Genomic DNA, 22,621 nt, shown 5'->3' with positions numbered 1-22,621 from the left:
AGAGCAAACCTTATAATGTGTTGATCAATGTTTATACGTGAAGCCTAAATTAAATATTTTCATCATGAAAAGCAGTTGTTTTCCCAGAAGACTTGGATTAAACTGCTGAAGTCATATGCATTACTTGAATTTTGTCTTTATGAATTTTTTAAGCTTGAAAACACAGATCACATAGACTTTAAGGGATGGGCAAAATGATGAGAGAAAATTAAAATGAATATTACAATTTGTTCCGAAGATGAATTAAAGTCTTATGGGTTTGGAATGACAGGAGAGCAAGTAAATGCTGACAGAATTTTACTTCAGAATTCACAAACATTAAATGTTAACCTGGGGGTTTTAGACTAGATGTTAAATATCAACATAAAAAAATGATGTGATTTGTGCTGTTCACACAGTCATTAAACAAAATCTGTCACGTGAAATTGAATGTGGGCCATATTTTCATGCAGTGTGAACAATCATCTCCAATAATAAATCTCATTCAATCACTTAGGTATTTAATTTTTTTTTTTAAGTCTAGAAATAAAGTATTATACCTGGCATACCTTATAAACGTCAAAAATGTGTTTTTGTTGCATCAAAAACAAATAAAACCCATTATGATCAGTGATGCTTTTTGCAGTGGATGTCAGATGCACTATTATTAATAATAGGACAAATGGAATTTTTAGCACTTCTTTATTGAGCTGAATACAGTGATTAAATTTACAATGGGTGCACATCACAGCTCAGTCAGCAACAAGACCCTGCACAATGTAACAGCAACAGATCACAATAACTAGTATGTGTTAGCTCCTAAAAAGGAATGGAAGAATAAAAAGAAAAACTGCAGTCAAGTATGTGCAACTCTCTTCAAGGTTTGCCATATCTCTTTATTTCAGTTTATGTAAAGAACCTTGCAGATTTGACACTGACAGTGGATAAATAAAACGAGTTAATAGGAAGACAGTGTACAAAACCATAACAGCTTAGAACATACTTACCTAGACCTTTCCTGGTAAAATCATAAAAAAAAAGAAAAGCAAAATCAGGATTCATTACTTGAGCAGTTTGCAGGCCTTCTGTCAGTGTGTAATAAGACACTCCTCTGCTTAGCATGTTCACAGCGTGTTTTGAAAAAGAGAGGAATTTTTCTCTACTAATAGCATATGGAAATGTCGGCATTCATGTGCGAAAAATATCGGTGATCCGAGGTATGTATCCGTCACCCAGGTAGAAGACATGATGACAAAGCTAAAATAGGTCAAGCAGCACATAACCTAACTAAAAAAAAAAAGCAGACCCTATCTGTGTTGATTACTTTTATATTGTCTGAATTATTTTAAGACTGCCCCTTCTCATTTTAGACCCCACTTTTTTCATAAAGTCCACTTCAGTTACAGAAAAGTCATTTAGAAGCAGAAAAACAAACAATGAAAGTGGAGCCAACCAACATTATGATGGGAAAGGGGGAGGAGTCTCAGTGGAGCAGCTTTGTGCATCCTGCTGTCCACTCTGGCTCACGGAAACAAAAGCTGGCGGAGATCATAGTCACGGCGCTCACCTGTCGGTTCGATAGAGTCTCTGTGACTGTCACATACTGGAGGACATGGGGGAAAACGGGGGAACGGGGGGACATGCAAGGATAAGCTTAGCTTAGGTGCTCTCGCTGGTCTCCAGAGACTGCATTTTGACCAGGTGGTCAGGTTTGCCTCCGGCAGCGTAATGCTCCCACATCTGCAGGTAGAGTCTCTCCAGGTCTATGGTGTACTGTTTGGTGTTGAAGAGCGGGCTGCAAATACGCTGCTTCCACACGCGGGCACGGACCTTCTTCAGGCTGAGCGGAACAAAGGAAGAACGTGTTTTCAAGGATCTTAACATATAACATATCATGTTTTGAAAGTGGAAATTGACAAAAGGAACTTACAATTCCATATCAGTGCCAAGCTTCACAGCAACATCTTCATACTCCTGACGACTTTGGGCGATGAGTTCGGGACAGCCAAGACAAGTGAGCTGAGAGGCAGCTACACGTGAAGCCAGTGTCTCTCCTACAGAAAACATCAGCATGTCAGGGTGTTTATTCACTAAGGCTATGTTTGATACATCGATACGACAATATATCATCACATTCTACTTGAAAATATTGTGCAGTGTTTCCCCTGCCATTATATGTATTTTTATTATATATTTAAAAAAATAATGATTAATTTTATTTTACTTTATTTTCTATATAGCGCCAGATCACAACAGAAGTCACTCAAGGTTATCTTTCCTATAGAGCAGGTCTATACCTTGTTCTTTTATTAAACTAAATAGTCTTATATTATTTATCTTATTTATACAACGTCAAGTCATTTCTGTCTCTACATGGTCGCGCGTCTACAATTTCTTCTTGGGATCGCGGAGTCCATTCATAAAAACTGATTAACTCTAGCACGGAATGCCATGGAATTCATCAATTTTTGGATGATTAAATCAAAAGTAGGTCTCTCACTTAATTCAACTCATGATATGGACTAACGTCTGTGAATATTACAATGCAAAAAGACGGGTTAAATATGAATCCTGCATGTTCCGTTTGCCTCAGTATGAATGAATGGCGGGGACAAGGTTTTGTTTACTACACATATACTAAATCACATGCGGTGATTTTCAGCCTCTGCATCTCACTATATGACTACATAAATGCATGAACTTAATCTCCAGAGTCACTTCTTGTAACCTTTACCATTTCATTTTAGAAAACTAGTATCATATCATAGTGTATACACAAAAACTTCCCGGCAACCGGTCAAAATAAACGTACGGTTTAACGTAACAGAAATATACAGTCTTGTATTACTTTTGTACAGTATAATGTAGGTGTATAATGTAGGTATATATTCTTATTTCTGGCAAATTTAAATAAAACAATTAAATGCTAAAAATAAATATTACAAGATTAACCACCTAATTGTAGAAAAAAAAAAAATACTACAATTATAACAACTTTTGTAACAATTGTCACACAATTTTTCTTCCATGTACTAATTTTAACAGTAAACCTCTGTTTTGCAAAAAATAAAAGGGTTTAATATTAATTTTATTCAAAATAAATACATGTTTAATTACTTCATTTGATTAGCAGAAAAATTAAAAACAAAAAATCTCTGATAAAAAGCAGTGACAAAATTGTAGATCCCTATTGTTCAAAATGTTTTTGTTTTGTTTTTTTCACTGAAATAATTTTTTTGTTATTACACAGAGAGTAAAGTACTGGGAAAAAAGTACCGTTGGGTACAGGGTACTGACCCAACACCCAACCCGAAACCTAGGGGAAACACTGTTGTGTTAAATTTGAATACAAGAAAAGCAAGTTGAAGTAGTGCTGCAATGATTCCCTTAATTCTATTCCAGTATTTAATTTAAAAAAAATCCTTGACTGCATTTTGCCTGTGCTGCGTAGTCAGCAAAATAAGCTGCGCCTTGCACATATTAAACACAATTTAACAAAAAAAAAATGAAACACAAAGCATAATGATATTAAGAATTCACTAACGCTACAATTTAATTAAAGCTTTAATATATGCATTTTAATTATTCACATGCATATAGGTTTCTTATGTGCATCTCAGAGCAATTCCGTTCACAGTAAATGCTGCTACTCAAACTTTTATCATTAACGTGTGAAGCGTCTCAAACTTCATCCCTGCTTGAGTTTGGGTTTATTATAACGCTCATCTGGGAACAAAACGTGTACCATTTCATCAGATTTGTTTGGCAAATCATTTATAAACCTACACAAACAGAGAAGAATACACCATCTTTCTTAAAATGCTAACTGTTCATTACAATTTTAAAATAAAAGTTTAAACCCTCACTCTGACTCTAAAGAACTGGACAAATATTAAAGATTAAGTGGTCATTTTAATTAAATGTTTGTTGAGTCAATATATGATGTGATCTGTGAAAACCCGTTGGATATCGTTCTGGGACTTTTTCAGGAGATTCGAAAAGTAGGTCAAATGTCAATTGTTTTTTTTGTTTGTTTTTTTTTTTTTTTTTTTTAAATTAGGTTTTCATTAAATTATTATTCTATAACATCTTGTCTATCATCTCTAAAAATATCTTGGCAAAATTCACTTTTTTAGTGCAGAAAAATATCGCGTTGCTGAGGTGCTTTCCCTTAACACCATATCTTTTTTTTTTTTTTTTTGGCAAGTTAAATTATAATGAGCAATTCTTTAGAATATTGTTTTAATAAACTGTATTGTTGTTTCTTAAAACAAAAAAAAAATTATCATCAGTCATAACTTTGAGACTGCAAACACGAGCATGCTATTAACTTACTAAGTATACTAAATGGAGTATTTTCTGAAAAGGCTGTGAGTTCAGCTGTATAGTCATCTAAACAAACCACTAACCCTAAGTATGATCCATACTAATAGTTAGGCTTACAATCCTCTAATACAAAATAGATTGATACTAGTAATGCACCAAAATTAATTTTTACTGAAACAGTTTCATTTAACCAAAATCCAAAACCAAAATTATAAAGTTAAAAGTTAGTCGCAATGCAACTGATGTACCATGAGAAGATCACTAAAAGAAAAATGAAAATAAAGATCAATTCAAATTACTACATCAATATTGTTCATTGTTCATGTTTACCTGGTGTGGCTTATCCACATTGTGTGCACAAAACAGACAATTACAGGCAAAAACGTTATGTGTCAGCTTTCACCTGATATATTTACTTGAAGTACCCTCTAAGATTTTAAGTTATTAATAATTAAGTTACATATTTGCATGTTCACTGTTCTGTTGGTTAATTGTCACATGACATACAAAAAAAAAAAAAAAAAAATATATATATATATATATATATATATATATATATATATATATTTTTTTTTTTTAGTAAGTGTTTTGTAAGTTTACTGTTGTTATCTTAACATTATTTCACTGTACTTTATTTAATTAATTACTATCTTACTTTAAAACTTTAACATAACGTAAATGCATTTTGTGTTTTTTTATTTTCTTTTTCTTTGTATTTTTATATCATTATGCTACAAGATTATCATATTTGAATCAATGCGATAAACAAGTTGGGTCAAAAGTAATATGAAAAGAATCGAAAAGTAGTCTTATTACATTTCCCAAAATGTGTAATGTAACAACGGATTACATTAAACTACAATTTATCATATAATATGGAATCTACCCAGCATTGCTCAATGACACTTGTAAATTATTTTTTTTTGACCATGTTTTGTGTGTGCTCCTAGCTTGTATTACCTGGCATAGTAACCATAGGGGTACCGGCCCACAGTACATCCATGCCTGTGGTGTGGCCGTTACAGAGCGGGGTGTCCAGGCACACATCAGCCAACTGTCCACGCCGCACATGCTCCTCTTTGGGCGCCACAGGGGAGAAGATGATGCGAGAGGCAGGCAGGCCCAGGTTCTGAGCGTACTGTTGGATATTGGGCTCACCCACAGCTGGGAAGCGCAGCAGCCAAAGCACACTGTTGGGCACACGCTTCAGGATCTACGTAACCAAAAGCACAGTGAGTAGCGCTGCCAGACAATCGGTTTCACAATGAGTACATAAATGTTACTTCCATTAAACTGAATCTAAAATTAATGAATTTGATTTACTCCAACAATTTGGGTCATTAGTCAAAAATGTTTACAGAACTCTTATGTGTAGTATAATAACTTAATTTGTGTAAATAAAACCAAAAATGATTTGATATTTCTCTCGGATCTACATTTTTTTATGTTATAGTTGTAGCATAATTATAGCTGCTTCTCCATTTTATTATTACCTCCATTAACACAGTCAAATTTCGGTTTGGCCCAATGGTGATTCACTGGCTTTTGAATCTAATTTGCAATATATTTTGATCCATCTAAGTTACTGAAACAAATTTTAAAAAAGTTTAAATATTAAAAAATGTAATACTTTGAAGAATGTTGGTAACCAAACCAACATAAGTATTTTTTTCCATACTACAGAAGTCAATGTGGATATTAAGTAAAGATCATGTTTCATGAAGATATTTTGTAAATTTCCTAACATAAATATATCAAAACCTAATTTTTGATTAGTAATATCCATTGCTAAGAACTTAATTTTGACAACTTTAAAGGTGATTTACTCAATATTTAGATTTTTTGCTCCCTCAGATTCCAGATTTTCAAATAGTTGTATCTAGGCCAAATATTGGCCTATCAAACCATACATCAATGGAAATCTTAATTATTCAGCTTTTATGTGATGTATAATTCTCAATTTCAAAAAATTGACCCTTTTGACTGCTTTTGTGGTCCAAGGTCACATATGTAAATAAACAATGTGTACTCTTTCTCTGTGTTACCAGGACCCAGATAACTCCATTTGTCTGTCAACAAAAGTCTAACAGACAACGCAAAATATGCCATTTTGCACTGTCTGGCAGACTTTGACAGATCCATGGTTTCTGTTAAAAATACAGATCAAACTTCTTCATTTTGTATTTCTGCCCACAGATTGTGGGAATGACAATGGAAAGGCACCAGAATCAAACATGTATTATGATTGTTTAAGTCTATTTTTTCTAGTCATGTAGCACTGAAAAAAATGTTTCTACTGCACAGACAGACAAGTTTTTTTGTTAAAGCCCATCTTGCCAGAAGTGAATTATCCTTTTAAATCTTACATTTGCCCACATCTGCAGGGTTGGAGGGTCAATCTTATAGAGCTGGTTGAAGTTGCAATAAACAATTGAGTCTTCAGGAAGGCCATATTGTGATCGGGTTGTCACCACAATTGTTCTAGGAACTTCTTCTCCTGTTGCTGCCTTGTTGTTAATCTAGACAGAAATATCAAAGAATAGATTAGTTAATAGTTTAGGTACTGAAAAGACAAGCATGTGCCCTAAAACTGTCCCCCATCCCTAGAAGCCTTTCAACTTCTCTGCCACCATGTTTGTGCCACCTACAGCAGTGGTGTGAAGGCCCCAGTGCAGGGAAAAATGGCTATTGCACATTCTGTCTCAAAGCGTGCTATTCTCAGACAGCTTATGTGTGCCATACCTGCAAGGCTACAGTCCCAGATACTATAACCTCCTCCACTGTAAAAATCTGAAAAACAACAACATGTGGTAATATTCTGACTCTGCCTACTACGAAATGGTCTTTTTGCCAGATCTTCAAGATTATCGAAGGAGGAAACTGATCTGAGGTCATTAGAATCATTTCACCACCAATCTGAGGGAAATTAAGTCTCTCATGTACGGATACAAACGGCACAAGAGCAAATACAGCCACGTTCTGATAAAAAAACACCTTCACACCACTAAATCTCCATTGAAAATTATGCATCATTTTGGAATGACAGAGGTGTCACTGACCACAGAAAACAATATTCAGAATCTGATCATTCATCAGCAATTAACATTTTAATATTAATATATCAGAAACAATTAAGACAGCTTGCATATGTCAGAATTCTTTGCAGTGTAAAGCGGAATATTCAACGCAATATTTATTATGCACTTGCCCAAATTAAATTAAAAGAAACTGAAAACACCATGCATGTAACCCTCTCTCTCAGAATGAAGACTTAACCAGAAAAATAACGTGCATGTAATTGTGGTCAACTATACACCGATCTGTCATGCTAAGAATGATGGACAGGACTAAATTCCAGTCTAAAAGCAAGCCAAGACCCTCACAGCCAGGGAGAAGCCAATTTTAAAGCAGTGAAGTTAGTGAAATCGCAGTGAAATCAGCCAAGTGAAGTCTAGGTTGAGATCAACACTAAGGGTCTACAATGGGCAGTACCTGAGTGGTGGCCAGGCCGTTGCTGACGGTAAATCCGTTGATGGTGACCTGGATCTGGCCTTGGTTGATCATGTTAATGATGGCCTCAGCGGCTGTGTTCATAGGGATGACAGGCATGGAGAGGGCACCATTACTGTCAGCTGACTCTTGACCATCACATTCCATCTGAAAGTAGGGGAATAATGAGAAAGAAACATCAGCATGTCTGTTTAACAGTGTTAAACGGAATGTATTAATGCAGTGACTTCTTTACCAACCTTCACAACTTTGATATCTGGCAGGCTTTCAAGGAAGGCTTTTAGATCGATGCCATTCAGTACAATGCGATTGTCAAAGATATGGCCATTTGATTTGAAGTCTATCACTGCTTTTTTCTATTGGGTAAAAAGAAAAACATGAGCCTCCTCATTGTAATAACATTTTTTAAAAAACGTGATTAAAGACTGAATCTTACCTTGAGGTGAGGGAACATATTGGCATGATCTCCGATGAAGAAAGTGTTCGGCATGTAGGCCAGCTTCTCAGAGTACTGCTCTGCAACCTCGACAGGAGACGTCTCCTTATCAGAGATAATGTAGTCCATGAATGGAGCTCCACTGGTGCCTGGGTACCCAAGCCACATGGCCTAGAGTAGATTGTAAAAAAATAAATTAATCAACTAGATCTTTATATATTATCTGAAGTATATGCTATCAGTTTAAAAGTTCGGGCTCAGCAGAACTTAAAAAAGTAAAGACACTTTAGTTTCTAAATATGAACTAGGTAGGGCTGTCACTAATGATTATTTGGATAATTGAGTAATCTATACACACATTTTTTGTAAGAAAAATAGACCTAAATGAGCAATAGCCTTCAAAATGAGTTTAAATACATATATAATAGCAACAAGGCTAAATTAATTAATTCAAATAAAGCAAGCAATCCTATGGTTTTATTAAACAAAACTGTTAAAACACAATGTATTATAAACAGTAGAATTAATGTACAATGCGCATCATAAATGCCTGCATAGGGCGCCAATGGCCTGACGATCGTTTTTACACTTTACTGTGCAATCCAATCCTTGTTTAATTTTGGTAATGATTTACCTTACAAATCTGAAGAAATAGCACACATTGCATTCCCAGATTAAAGTTATAATAAACCCAAACATGCAGAGATGGAGTCTGAGTCGCTCCACATATGTAAATGATAACAGTTTGTGTAGCAGCATTTACTGTGAATGGAGATGCTCGGACACACATTTACGTAACCTACATGCATATACATAATTAAAGCACATATTAAACCTGTATCACATATATTTATTTAATTGAATCATAGTGTTTGTGAATTCTTAATAGCATTATGCTTTATTCCGATTTTTACAATTACTCGACGTGTGCTAAATGCAATAAAGGAATTTTTTTTTTTTTTTTTTTTTTTTTTGTTAAATCGAATACTAGTTCTCGGTCTCTCCTTCAACGCAAGTCTATGCCTGCTTTATCACCCACTGGGTAAAACTGCCACACACTTGCACACGCAACTGTCTAACATGAAATAAGTAATGTAGATAGCATTCAAAAAGCTGCACTCTTGAATGCCAACCTGAATGGGTGCAGGGCGCAACGCAAACAGCTCATTGCGTGCTCCTTTAGTATAACCATTCATGTTGACCAGGATGTGGACTCCATCTTGATGGATCCTGTCTGCTGCTTTTCCATTGCAGGGGATCTATGAACACAGAGCACAATGAAAACAAAACAAACTACCGTATGGTGGAGGAATATGATATACCTAAATAAGTCTGTGATATGTACATGTACACTTACCTGTGAAAGGTCAATGAAGTGATGAGCCTCTGCCATGACTTTAACTCTGAAGTTGGTGCTGTCATCTGGGCTGAGAGCATAGCAAAACACCTGTAAACAATACAGCAGCATGAGATCACCAGCTTACCACAATGTGCTCAACAGAACGATTTATAAATAACTTTTGCATTACAGACTCATCACCTCGAACTTCTCAGAGTTGTGCATGCCAGGGATGGACTGCATCAGGTGGGAAGTGGGATGGTTGCCAAAATCAGAGCTAACATAACCCACACGCAAACGGCCTCCACTGGCCTTCAAATCCTTTGGATGCTCATAGGCTGGTTTATGAAGAGCATTGATCTATAGAACAAAAAGAATTATGCTGATGCTTACAAACTGAATAAGTATGCTACTTTTATACAAAAACTCAAGGTAGAAATCAGAAAATGTAGCAGAATACAGCAGAATGGGACTGTGTAAACAAGTGTAATATACACACCTTATCCAGACACAAGTTGCCATGTCTCTCTGCAATTGCCTTGCGGAAACCGTGAGAAAGAGGGTACAGCATGCTGTGATGGGGATGCACCGATGGCAGACGGTTCTTCTCCAGTTGATCAGCCACAATGCTCACCAGCTTCTTCATGCGTTCATCATAGTCGGTCCAGTCACATACAATCTGAGGATCAAAGCACATGATGTCACACAAAGATCCCCACAAGAGTACGCTGTGACAACATGCACATTCAAGATGTTTACATACCTGCAGACAGTGAGCCAGGTTACAATAAGCATCAGGGAAATCAGGCTTGAGCTTCAGGGCAGTGCGGTAAGATGCAATCGCTTCAGGAATGTTTCCAGAATCCTTTAATGGGAGAAGAATGTAATTTAAACTTCAATATAACACTAAACACAACTGAAAGGAAGTGAATTCTCAAGGTTTTTAGATTCACACCTTGTGAATGGAAGCCAAGTTACTGTGAGCATCTGCAAAAGCGGGGTTGATCTGAATGGCTCGAGTGTAGCACTGCAGCGCCCCCTGAACATCCTGCATCTCTTTTAGAGTGTTGCCCATGTTCGAGTAAGCATCAGCAAATGTGGGGCTGATTCTGCTCAGTGGATGACAACAGAAGGTAAGACTTTGAAAGACACCAATAAAAAAAATTAAAAAAAGACAACAGGGTGTAGCTGAACACAAGAACATGCCTGATTGCTTCCTTATAGTGCATGAGAGCTTCCTGAAGTTTCCCCTGCTGCTGCAGGACACTGGCAAGGTTTGAATGAGCAGCGGCAAATTCAGGGAACACCTTTCCAAACAAATAAAACCAACATTTTAGACACATGATTCAAAATCATAACAAATATGTGTTTTCAGAGGACTTCACTGGTCCCCTCACCTCCAGTGCTTTCCTGTAGAGCTGCACAGCCTCCTCAATGTTGCCCTGCTCACGCTTGATGTTAGCCAGATTGTTAAGGGAGTCAGCATGAGTCGGGCACAGACGCAGCGCAGTGTTGTAACACTCCTCGGCTTCAGAAACCTAAAAGTAAACATGCAAGTTTGCAGACAATAAGGCTCTTGATTCTAAAGACTGTCCAGTGAATTTTAGCAGGCAAAATCCAGCCATTTCAATAGAAATAGTAAGCCCCTATGATTTCCGCAATGCAGAAAATGTGGACAGAATCGCGGAATCCAGTCATAAAGACGGAATTTACTGTCTAACGCGGAAAGTTTGGATGAATTAATCAAAAGTAGCTCAGTACACTTAAATAAAATCGTGATATGGACTAATATCTCTAAATATTGAGCAAAAAGACTATTTAAATATGAATCGTGCATGTTCTGCATGTCTCCTTACTATTGTTTAGTACAATATACGTGATACTACTACTACTATTACTACTAAAACTGTTAAAACTTTATTTTATTAAGGAATAATCACACATTATTTCATTTGATTACAAGATAAATTAAAATAATATTTTATGCCTTCATTTCATGACCAGAAAAAATTAATTATTATAAAAATATTGTAAAAATAAACTTTAATAAGTTAAGTTGTTTTTATGCATTCAAATACTTAGACATGCTTAACGGAGAAGTCCACTTCTAAAACAAAGATTCACATATAATGTACTCACCCCCTTGTCATTCAAGATGTTCATGTCTGTCTTTCTTCAGTTGTAAAGAAATTATGATTTTTGAGGAAAACATTTCAGCATTTTTCTCCATATAATGGACTGGTATGGTGCCCCATTTTTTGAACTTCCAAAATGCAGTTTAAATGCGGCTTCAAACGACCCCAAATGCTGTTGTAAATGATTCCAGCCAAGGAAGAAGGGCCTTATGTAGCGAAACTACAAGCTATTTTCATTTTTTTTTTAAAAATACAATTTAAATACTTTTTAATCTCAAACACTCGTCTTGTTCTCCCTGAATTCTGTGTATTCTGGCTCAAGACAGTTAGGGTATGTCAAAAATCCCCAATCGTATTTTCTCCCTCAACTTCAATTCATTACCTCATTACAAACTCATCCTACATCGCCGCAGAAGTACCGACCCAGTCTTTACAAACTGAACATGCAAAGTGCACACCTGTAACAAAAAAAGGTAAAACAACAATATAGGATGATTTTTAAGTTGAGGGAGAACATGAGATGGGAGTTTTTCGACATACCCTAACTGTCATGAACCAGAAAAAAACAGTTCAGGCAGAGTAAGACAAGATGAGTGTTTGACATTAAAAAGTATATAAATTGCATTATTTTTATGAAAATAACCAATTTTTTCGCTAGATAAGACCCGTCTTTCTTGGCTGGGATAATTAACAACCGCATTTGGGATTGTTTGAAGCTGCATTTAAACTACATTTTGGAAGTTCAAACTCGGGGCACCATATCAGTCCACTATATGGAGAAAAATTTCCTATATGTTTTCCTCAAAAAACAATTTCTTTACGACTGAAGACAGACAGACATAAACATCTTAGATGACAAGGGGGTGAGTACATTATGTGTGAATCTTTATTTTGGAAGTGGACTACTCCTTTTAACAGAATTTGGTAACAGTAAAACAGAAGGTGAGAAAAAATAAAACATTTCATAGAGCCCTAAACATGTAATTGTTGTTAAACTTTTAATAAATTAATGTTAAATTGTATAAGTTTCATAACTGTAATTAATTAGACTTGCTTTTTCATTAATAAAATGTAATTTAATCATTAAAAAATAAATAAATAAACAGAAAAATTAAAACGGAAAAAAGGGGAATCCAGAAAAATTTAAATGGAAAAAAACGTAATAAAAAAAAAAAAAAAATTGAACAGATTTCATAGGGCCCTAAATTAGGAATCAAGCTGGTCACAAGATTCACTTTCTGACAACAGAAATCTGCTTTGCTTGAGCTGTAGTTTACAAATCGCCTCAACACTGACAACAGATTTTTTTTTGGTCTGCTAAATTTCATTAATGTGAGCACACCTTTAGATAATGACTGTGGACATTGCACAGAATACTGTGCAATGTGCTGTGGGGAAATATGGTTTAAAATTCAATGAGATGAAGACATGAGTGTAGAAAGCAGGGATGCATGACAGGTGTAATTTCAAGAGCAAAAACGTTCTTACATTGCCCTTCTCCTTCAGTGCATTAGCGAGATTGCAGTATGCATCAGGAAAGTGTGGCTGCAGCTCAATGGCACGACGGTAAGTGTCAATGGCCAGGTCAATCAAACCCTGCTCGTAGTACACGCATGCCAGGTTTCCATGGACAACAGCATGGTTAGGGCTCAGACTGAGGGCACGCAGATAACCAGCAACAGCTCTGTGAAGGAAAAATTACATACAAATTAGACTGGCTGAAAAGGGCTGTGAAGCAAAAACGGAATGGCAGGGGACGCAACTGTTTACCTGTCAAAGATACGAGCCTCTTTCAGAACGTTGCCCAAGTTGATGTAAGCGTCCAAAAAGTTTGGGTCCAGGGTCACTGCCTGTAAACCCATTAAGCAGCCTATGTGAACATTACGTTTGTTCATATCACATTCCAAAGTGGGTCTGCCATTTGCAACCTACCTTCTCGAAATGATGTATAGCCAGCCAGATCTCCCCCTGGGCGTTGAACACACAGCCCAGGTTACTCCAGGCCACGGCAAAGTTTGGCTGAGTTTCAATTGCCTTCAGGTAACAAGCCTTCAACAGGTTAACAGTAAAAAAAAAAGAGGAGGAAGAGGAGGTAGAGGGAAGAACAGAGAGTAGACAGAGGAGGGGTTGTAAAAGTAAAGAAACCAAAAGATCAAATAAAAAGGAAGAAAAAACAAAAAGGGCAGACAAAAAGAGAGTTAGTATCCATTCTCACAAAAAGCAAAAAGTGAGTCTACAGCATGGGCTCGCGTGCGCGAAATTCTGCCGCGCTAAGCTGCACACTTTTCCTACGCTGCGCAAATCCAACCAACACCTATACTCCGACTTACATTCTTCAGTTATGCAGCTTCAAATTAACTTTATAACTAAACTTATGACTAGAAACTAAAAACACACAGAGTGCAGAGAAAAGTCCCAGGTCAGCTATAGATCATTGACTTGTATATATTCTCAATAAAATTCACAACCTTAAATGCAAGTGCGGCGTGCAGGTGGAGGTCCCTGTAATGCAAGCGCAAAAAGCCACGCAGGCAACCACACTGTGGTCGCCGCTTGCGCCGTTTCCGCTAGCGCGCGTATTCGCCTGCGCCAACGCCAGCTCAGGGTGCAGACAGCAGACCTGGAGCGATTTGACTCCCCACCAGTCTGGCACACAAAACTATGAAACCCTCTACCCTTTGGGGCTCTTGACTGGAGTGAGTACCCATGGCCAAATACATTCATATCTTAATGGGTTAATTGTTGGAGAGTTAGCACTATGTAATAGTTGTTGCGAATGGTGTCATGTTAAAGGCTGCACAGCCACTGGGTGCCATGCTAGCAGGGAGGGCGTCCAGGTCTGCAACCTGCCAGCTGGGGGTCGAGGGGAGGGGAGAGTGTGGTTCAAGCGCGCATCTTGTGGTCGCGGTTTTGTCGCTGCGCAGCCCTTGCGCCACTGCAGACTCACAGCGCATCATCTGCTCAGCAGAACGCTGCAACTCCAAATAAAGGAGAAAAAACAAATCATAATCCAAATGAACAGGAAAAAAATAATCAACAAGTAAGAGAGTTAGAGGGTTCTTACTGTGCTTTCGTTTGCATATAGCATCCAATCCATTTCTGTTTAATTACTTGGGCATTACGCTTTTCTTTGGCTATCACTTACTATAGTTTTTTTTTTTTTCTTGCTTTTTTGTTCTTCAAAGGAAGCCACAAGACAGAAGAACTCAGGCATTGGAGTAAGGTGTTTTTCTTTCTGTTTTGTTACAAACCCGTTACCATATTTTTGGACTTTGTCTGGGGGGCGGCCGCAGCTGGAAGAGGAGAAGACTGACGCTGCCCTAGCGTTCCTGTCCACCGGACCGCACCTACGCAGGAATAGTGTCACCCACCTGAAACCTTCTAAATAACAATATCAGTTGTGGAAAAACCAAAAGAGACAAAATAAGAAAACAAGAGCGTTAGTAAAAGTTTGCAATCAAGACATTTTTATATGGACATCAAAACTTGTATTGACAAAGCAAAACAAGTCAAACAAAATGAAAAAAGGAAAAGAAACGTAAAATGACCTAACATCAGTTTAAACCCATGCAATGAAAGGACTTTACATTTTCAGAAACAGGAATATGTTCGCGAAGGGTCGAGAGTGAAGAAAGGCTTTGAAATGAGACTTACACACAGGTTCAAACTTTTCATTACCATGTCACATTTTCAAATACAGGTAAAGGAGGGAGGCCAACTGGCTTGATCTTACCCAAATGAACTGATCACATTGCTCTGGGAATATTATTAATAATCATAACATACAAGGGGGAAGAAATGTAATCGTTCATTCTTTTGTTCTTTGTTTACGTGGTTTAATACCTTGTTTGCTTTATCCTGTCCTGCTTTCTTGACTCCTGGCCAATGGATATGGAAAAAAAGCCTGGGGTTTAAGGACTTCATAATCATCTAGAAGCCTCCACAGCTCTGAAATAAAGAGGTCATCGCTTGTGTCGCGCGTGTATAATTCTCTCTCTCTATCATTGGTATCTGACGCGTGCAGTGGAGTGCAAAAAGGGATCTGTCTGCCTGGCACAGCCCAGGGCTGACACACAGTGTTGGAACAACATAAACCCTCCCGAACCCGGTAAGCCGTAAACATAGGGGGATACGTAGTTTAAAAAAGGCGGCAAAAATGAAACCGACTCTATTCAAATGCACTATGGAGCCCTTACAAAGCATCTGTTGGCTTGACTGAGGGGTCAGGCAGACAGTTCGACGCGCGCACACTCCACGGGCCCTAAGCGAGCGCGCGGGGGGTTAGGAGCGACAGAGCTGGTGGGGGGGCGCTGGCCCCTCGTACTCTTCCCCACCCCGCCCCCCTGAGGCACCAAATAAGAGGGCTTCTAACCAGCAGTAGAAGAACTCTCTCTACAACATCAAAACAAACTCCCAAAGACCCACTGAAACCACAAATGGCCACACTGCCTCAAAGGCGGCATTTATTTTTGGGCATTGTAATGCCGGGGAAGTAAATCCAAACTGACAGCCAAAGGGCTATGATTTTTCAACTTTTAAAGGGAATCAATTGCTTTGAATAACGCAAATGAATTGCATGGTTAAGGTTAGAAGCCATCTTATTTTTTGCATAGCAAAGACCACTATCTTCATCAGTCCATTTATTTCTCCAAGACCGAGCCAGCGAAATCCCTCCAAGAGACTACAGGGAAGAAAAGCATGCCAAACTGCAGCATGTGTTTTAGGACCCCCGTTTGGTGAGACACAGAAGAGCCCAGCCTTTCTTCCTTTGTGTGGGGGCAAGCGGGGGCTGGCCGGGCCAGGATGAAGCAGTGTTTAGACTGAAAGAAGCATTGGAGTGAGAGAGGGCAAAAAGAAGGGGTGGACAGAAGGGGTGTATTTCTAATCTAGCCATCCAAATGAACAAAACAAAACAGCAAGGGAGAAGAGGGTAAATGGGTCTTAACCTTGCTGAATTTAAATCTTAAAAAAAAAAAAAAAAAAAAAAACAGAATTTGCTTTTGACTAGGTAGGTGAGATGCAGGTGACCTGGCAGCTCTGGGTACACTCTGCTCTAGCTGAATGCTTTGGCTAGACCTGTAGAATGGTAAAGAGTGCTGCCGTGGGGAAATAAAATGAGCAGCGCACTCTTGAGTGTACTGACAAGAACATGTTGCATAAAACAGAAGCCTAACACTCACTCCCAAAATACAAGAATGGCTAGGTGTCTGGCAGGGGATTATGCTCTACAGCTATGATTTTAGGATAAAAAAAAAAACAAACAAAAATCATTATGTAAACGTGCAAGGGCCGACATGTTTAAACATACCTTTGCCTCTTCAAGGCGCCCAAGCGCTTTAAGCAGGTTACCCAAGTCACTGCGTACACAATACAGATCCTGTAATTAAAAGACAGAAATATATATATATATATATACATATATATCAATCACTAGCTGGTACATACAAAATACACTAAGGCTTGGTGACATATAGAATACACAATACATTTAATATTTTGTTATAAATACTGAACTTAAGTAACATTGTGAACACTGTAATGATTTTAGTGCTCCCTTACATTTAGGCATTTAGCAGATGCTTTTATCCAAAAGAGGACAATGAAAGCAATCAAAATCAACAAGAGCAATAACATGTAAGTGCTATGACAAGTCTCAGTTATCCTAACGCAGTACACGTAGCAAGGTTTTTTTTAAAAAATTACATAATAAATAAAAGGAAAGCAGATAGAATAGAAAAAAAGAAAAAGCAAGCTAGTGTCAGAGGCCTTACAAAAAGAACAGAAAAGCTTTTTTTGTTTGTTTTTTAAGAAAACAAGCAGTAAGTAAATGAATAGAGTATAAGTCTAAAAGCATTAGTTTGAGAGCAGCGGCACCAGCGTCACTAAGTTCTACAGATGGTGGTGCCTGGAGCAGATTTGGTAGCGCTGAGGGGTGATGTGTGGAAGTATTACAAATTTAGATTATTTAAAAAAATTATTCAAAATTATTATTCAAAAATGTGCAGTTACTAATAACATTACATTATAATTCTTGTGTATTTCATGTTTATACAGATTTGACAGTAAAGCACTAAGAGATTATGTGTGATTTAGTTGCAAATTGAAGAAATGTTTGTTTTTCAAGGCACTTTTCAGACTTTTCTTACTTTATACACAAAAAAACTGATTTGATACTTTATAATAGTGATTTTATAGCTTCACAATATAAAGCAAAAAGTAGAAATGAATGACTAATAAGTCAATAAGTGCTCTAACTTACTCTAACTGCCATCTACTGGTTATAATGGTGATTTGGTGTATTTTTTTTTATTTAACAAGCATTTGTTTATGCAAAATATGTTTTGGTCCTCCCTTTAAAAATAACAATAAAACTGGATAATTTTAGAGCTTTAAAGTGCTGGAAATACTTGTGTGAAATGCTTGAAAGGCACTGAAAAACTGTCTGAATTTCTCTCTCAAAAGGCTGTACAAACCCTGAAATGAATAATGTAATAACACTCAACTATTTCTGCAACAACACCATAGTTACAATTGGCATTACTACTTCTGGTACGTCAGCGCTGTTTATAACTGAGAATTCTGGGCAGAATTTAAATGATTCTCAATAGATCACGCAGCAACCTTATTCATTCTGCGTCAAATTCAAACGCTTCTGGATCTCGCAGCGCTGTGCAGTAAGTGTGTCGAGAAATCAACATTGGTTCCCCGAGTAAAGCTGTTCTGAGCTCAAACAAGTTTGTTTGCCTTGCAGTCCAAGCTTATAAAAGGTCTGTGCAGCTTTAGTAGCACGCTTGTGTTTAATTTTCAAAATGGCGGCGCTTATGAGTCAAACCATACGGTGGTCACACCTGTGGAACTGCTCACGAAATTACAAAATGCAACCATTTGGTCAAAGTCTGGAGCCCAGATTTTATATATTCAAGCAAATAAACAAACAAAATCATTGTTTAGGCTTCTTACAAGCATTTGAAATAAGGTTTAAAATTATGGCTACGCTATAAAGTACTAAGATATTGCATATCATTGAAAAGGCTGAAAACAGAGATAATTTCTGAATATAAATCACACAGCATGAAACCACTGTGATTCTCTGAAACATGTTGAGGCTTAACTTACAGGATTGTACTGGAGAGCGGACACATATGCTTGAACTGCTCCTTCCATGTCCCCTGCTGCCACCAATGCTGCTGCCAAGTTGATGTATCCATCGATAAAATCCGGTTTGAGACGGAGCGCATGGCGGTAGTGCTCGATGGCCTCCTGAAGTTGACCCCGTTCCTTGTAAACGTTACCCAGGTTGGAGTAGGCCTCAGCCAGCATGGGGTTCTGCTTGATGGCCAGAGTGCTAAAGTGGGCAGACCTGCAGAATTCAGAGAATGAACATTTAGAAAAGTACAAGAATGAAACCACCATGTGCAACAAACACACTTCCTATACTGTCCCCTTAAAGAAATGTTCCAGGTAATTTGCAATTAAAATTTGTACAGGGGATACGGACATGCTATCAACTAAAATTATTATTATTAGTGTTATTCTTGCATAAATAGTGTCATGTTTACAGATTTTAAACAATTTTTCAGAGGATGGATTACAATTATTGCCTGTGGAAACTGACAGCAAGTCAAAGACATAATCCCAGGACTGAGAGCACAGCCCAACAAAAACCCCAAATAATAGACCTTTAAACACCACACCGCCAATCCTTCTTCCCAAAGAGAAGCAGTGGAGCAGACCCACAGACCACGCTCCATGAAGACAGAGCAAAGGGGCCCATCTCACCTGTCAAGCCTGCGACACTGGAAGTGGATAGAGGAGAGCAGCAGCAGTACGCCAGTATTATCCGGCTCCTGCCTCCACAGCTGCATACAGTGGCGCTCAGCCGCCTCAAAATCTCCTGACTGATATTCACGGTGCGCCAGCTCTGCCAACCCTTGGAAGGAAAGCATACGTTTGGTTGGTTCTGGAGCACCAACGCAACCCAAAGGAGGGGGAAAACAACATGTTAGAAGAAATGGAAATGGAAAAAAAAAAAAGAAAAAAAAAAAGACAAGAACAGTGGTGCTGTTTTAGAAAAATTAACACTATAGTGTAGCACCATTTTTATGTGGTTTTTTTTATTTTATTTAATATATATTTAACAATTGTCACTGCAAAAAATGCATTTTTCTAAAACTAGCACTGATGGTTCCTGTAATGATGAAAGCACTTATGATGTACTGCCATTAAAAAATAAATAAACTCAACACCTAATGATATAAAATGACTGAAAATAGTACATTTAAAGTTTTAAAATCATTAATAAACTAATAATAACTGAAATTAAAATCATAAATCTTAAATTGTAAGGGAATGAATCAGGATGAAGATGAAAAACAGAGATGAGGTTTGGTATGAATGAGTATGATGTGATATGAAGGTGCAAAGGACAGATTAACATACATGGGTTTGTTCCAGAGTTAGGCAAAATTCAGAATTTAAAAACTAGCTTTTCGAATACAAGTTTAAATGAGGTGACAAAGAATTATTAGCTTGAATTAAATTTAAATTCACCATGGTCAGAAAAAATGTTCTTAGTCCAAAAAAGCTTTGTAACAAAACAACAGTCGACTGATTAGACATATTTAGCTCCATTTTCAATTACAGCAGTCTGAGAAATGAGGTGCTCACAAAATTATACTTACAATTATATTTACAACAATACAAATTAGCCATATTCAACACTTAACATTAACGCTATTTAATGTTGTGTGTAGAAATAACCCACGTGTTTATAACATATTTAACATATATAAGTGAAAAAGGAATAGTTAAAATTACGCAGTCGTTGCATTCTTTTTTAATTTCATTCGCTTTCAGTGATATACTGCTAAATTGAAGTTTGAATGACAATTTTGCATCCTCTCCGTTGCCTCTATTCAAATTTTGGAATTGACAATTTATTCTCAAGTATGAATGGCGCATAATCCTGGTTTACACACTGTTAATACTAAATATAGACTAATGTCACACGGTCTTACGACTATAAAAAAATTTCACAATCACAAAAAGGCCGTCCATAAAACATCACATGAGACAGAAGAGGAAGAAGGCTGGATATGTTTTACAAGGACACCTCACTCACCATCCTAATAGCGTTAAATGCTGCTATGCCCACCTAGTATTGTTAAAATCAGGAAAGAAAATACTATTTTAATTTCGCTAGTGTTGCTGAAATAGTATCTAACGTTACCTGTCGAGAACAAATATAATAAACTACTGGACAGTTTACACTTGACACGCATGCAAAGAGGTCAGTATTACAGAGCTATTAAACCTGTCACAAACATACTACATAACAGATCAATAAAAGAGAAAGATCATTGTCGAAGGCGTTTATATGTCGAGCCAAACGATCATTAATGTCATCGTTACCTGTGCTGTCAGCCACGTTCCCCACCGAGCTCGCCATCTCTCCTTCACGCTTTACTGAATCCTTTGCAACGGCGGACAGTGTGACGATTTAAGAGAAGAAGTAAAATATAAAGGTCCCAAATTTATTTAATAATTTTTAAAACTAGATTCGGATATTATTGCAAGAAACGCTGAAATCCTCGGTAAACAGCCTGTGGTCTTTCTGCTGCTAAGCTAACACACTAACAGAAGAAAGCAGACAAATTCTCAGAATCTGGCGCGCTAAGAAAACTCCTTAAATTTCGTTTTTGTCGGCGTTACTTATTTAGAGAATATATCTCAAAGTCTTAAATCTTGAATCGAGATGGATAGCAAAATAGGCGAATTTTCATTCGATACTTTTACCACTGCGGTATTTTTAGCTAACAATGGCTTTCCAGTCTCCACCGAAATGGCGGATGTGACCGGAACTTCTTTTTCGAAGAGGAGGGGCAGGAATGTTAAAAAAGTAGATCCATAGAAAAAAAAATCTTAAATAATTATTGCGAAAGCAAATTTCGACCATTGTGCGTTAGTGTATATATCAGAAAAAATACAAAAGTTCCCCAGGTCCAAGCGCTATTTGTTTGTGCACTCTGAAAATGTACTGTTTTTAGGTTTTATGTGCCGTATCATTACGCGAGCTCCACTACAGAGCAAATATAGATTTAACATGGCAGCGTTCAGTTGGGGTGTGGGTGCACTGAGCATCCTGTTTAGGCGGGAACTGTCACACAGGCTACTAAACAGTACACGTGAATAAGGTAAACGCTTGGCTAACAGATATCACCATACTTAAACATCTGATTAATCACATGACATTAAGGCAATTGGTATTGCTGAAAGTTTTCTGAAACGTGGCATTATTATATATACACTTATTTGCATACATTTCAATTCAGAAATCTGAACACTGGACAAAGCCCATTTCGAATGTATAGTTTATATTGATAAAAATAAATGTGTTTGAGTCATTCTATGGAAATGTCAATTTCCATAAGGCACAAAATGAAGCTTTTAGTTGAGGTCACTGGTATGACCTGCTTTATTGTTAGAGAAGTGTAAAAAACTAAAATACAAATGGATTAAACTACTTAATTTAGTGAGTATTTAGTGATTGACAACATGTGGTTTGATGCATTTTTTATGAAAATTGTCACTGGTGTGTTACTGTCACTGGTGTTACCTTCCTTAGGTATGTCACTGGTGTTACTGCAAATAAAACATAATTTCCTTATTTCTTGCATTTTCATTGTTTTTCTGTAACTGACTACTTGTGCTAAAAAAGCGAGAAATAATATTTCATAAAAACCTTTAATATTGCCAAAGAAGTAAGGTAACACCAGTGAGAAAAAATACATCTGGTCTTTAAATAAAAAAATCATTAAGCTGTCATTTATGTGTATTCATAAAGTTCAAAAGTTAATCTAAAAATGTGGTCTAAGTTTAAATGTTAGAAAAAGAAAT

At 37.2% G+C, this 22,621-nt stretch overlaps 1 protein-coding gene across 2 annotated transcripts; it reads right to left on the bottom strand.

The window, feature by feature from the left end:
- Positions 1–854: 854 nt before the first annotated feature.
- ogt.1 (O-linked N-acetylglucosamine (GlcNAc) transferase, tandem duplicate 1) lies at positions 855–21,563 on the bottom strand. 2 transcript variants are annotated; one of them, XM_051104408.1, is made up of 22 exons: positions 21,137–21,563; positions 19,505–19,685; positions 18,842–19,085; positions 17,034–17,102; positions 13,658–13,774; positions 13,496–13,575; positions 13,214–13,409; positions 10,988–11,128; positions 10,797–10,897; positions 10,546–10,699; positions 10,354–10,455; positions 10,090–10,269; positions 9,792–9,950; positions 9,609–9,698; positions 9,385–9,510; positions 8,252–8,422; positions 8,055–8,171; positions 7,798–7,962; positions 6,672–6,824; positions 5,266–5,518; positions 1,910–2,033; positions 855–1,819 (listed from the first exon to the last, which is right to left on the bottom strand). In XM_051104408.1, exons 1-22 carry the CDS (start codon positions 21,171–21,173, stop codon positions 1,639–1,641), a joined length of 3,141 nt encoding a protein of 1,046 aa, XP_050960365.1. In that variant the 5' UTR covers positions 21,174–21,563; the 3' UTR covers positions 855–1,638. The 2 variants fall into 2 exon arrangements, with proteins under 2 accessions (XP_050960365.1, XP_050960366.1); XM_051104409.1 differs by having other exon boundaries at positions 19,505–19,655.
- Between the last annotated feature and the right edge of the window lie 1,058 nt (positions 21,564–22,621).

The sequence above is a fragment of the Labeo rohita genome, unplaced genomic scaffold (assembly GCF_022985175.1).
Source record: "Labeo rohita strain BAU-BD-2019 unplaced genomic scaffold, IGBB_LRoh.1.0 scaffold_72, whole genome shotgun sequence".
NCBI classification, from domain to species: Eukaryota; Metazoa; Chordata; class Actinopteri; order Cypriniformes; family Cyprinidae; genus Labeo; species Labeo rohita.
Note: the sequence above shows the minus strand (reverse complement) of the source record. Positions and strands in the feature narration are given on the sequence as shown.

Bases quoted from the DNA above. Each gene is read 5' to 3' on its own strand.
- ogt.1 (XM_051104408.1), bottom strand. From the start codon at position 21,173: ATGGCGAGCTCGGTGGGGAACGTGGCTGACAGCACAG. The intron at 19,086-19,504 runs GTGAGATGGGCC...TGAATTCTGCAG, and splicing joins CAGTGTCGCAGGCTTGACAG to GTCTGCCCACTTTAGCACTC. The intron at 7,963-8,054 runs GTTGGTAAAGAA...CCCTACTTTCAG, and splicing joins CAGATATCAAAGTTGTGAAG to ATGGAATGTGATGGTCAAGA.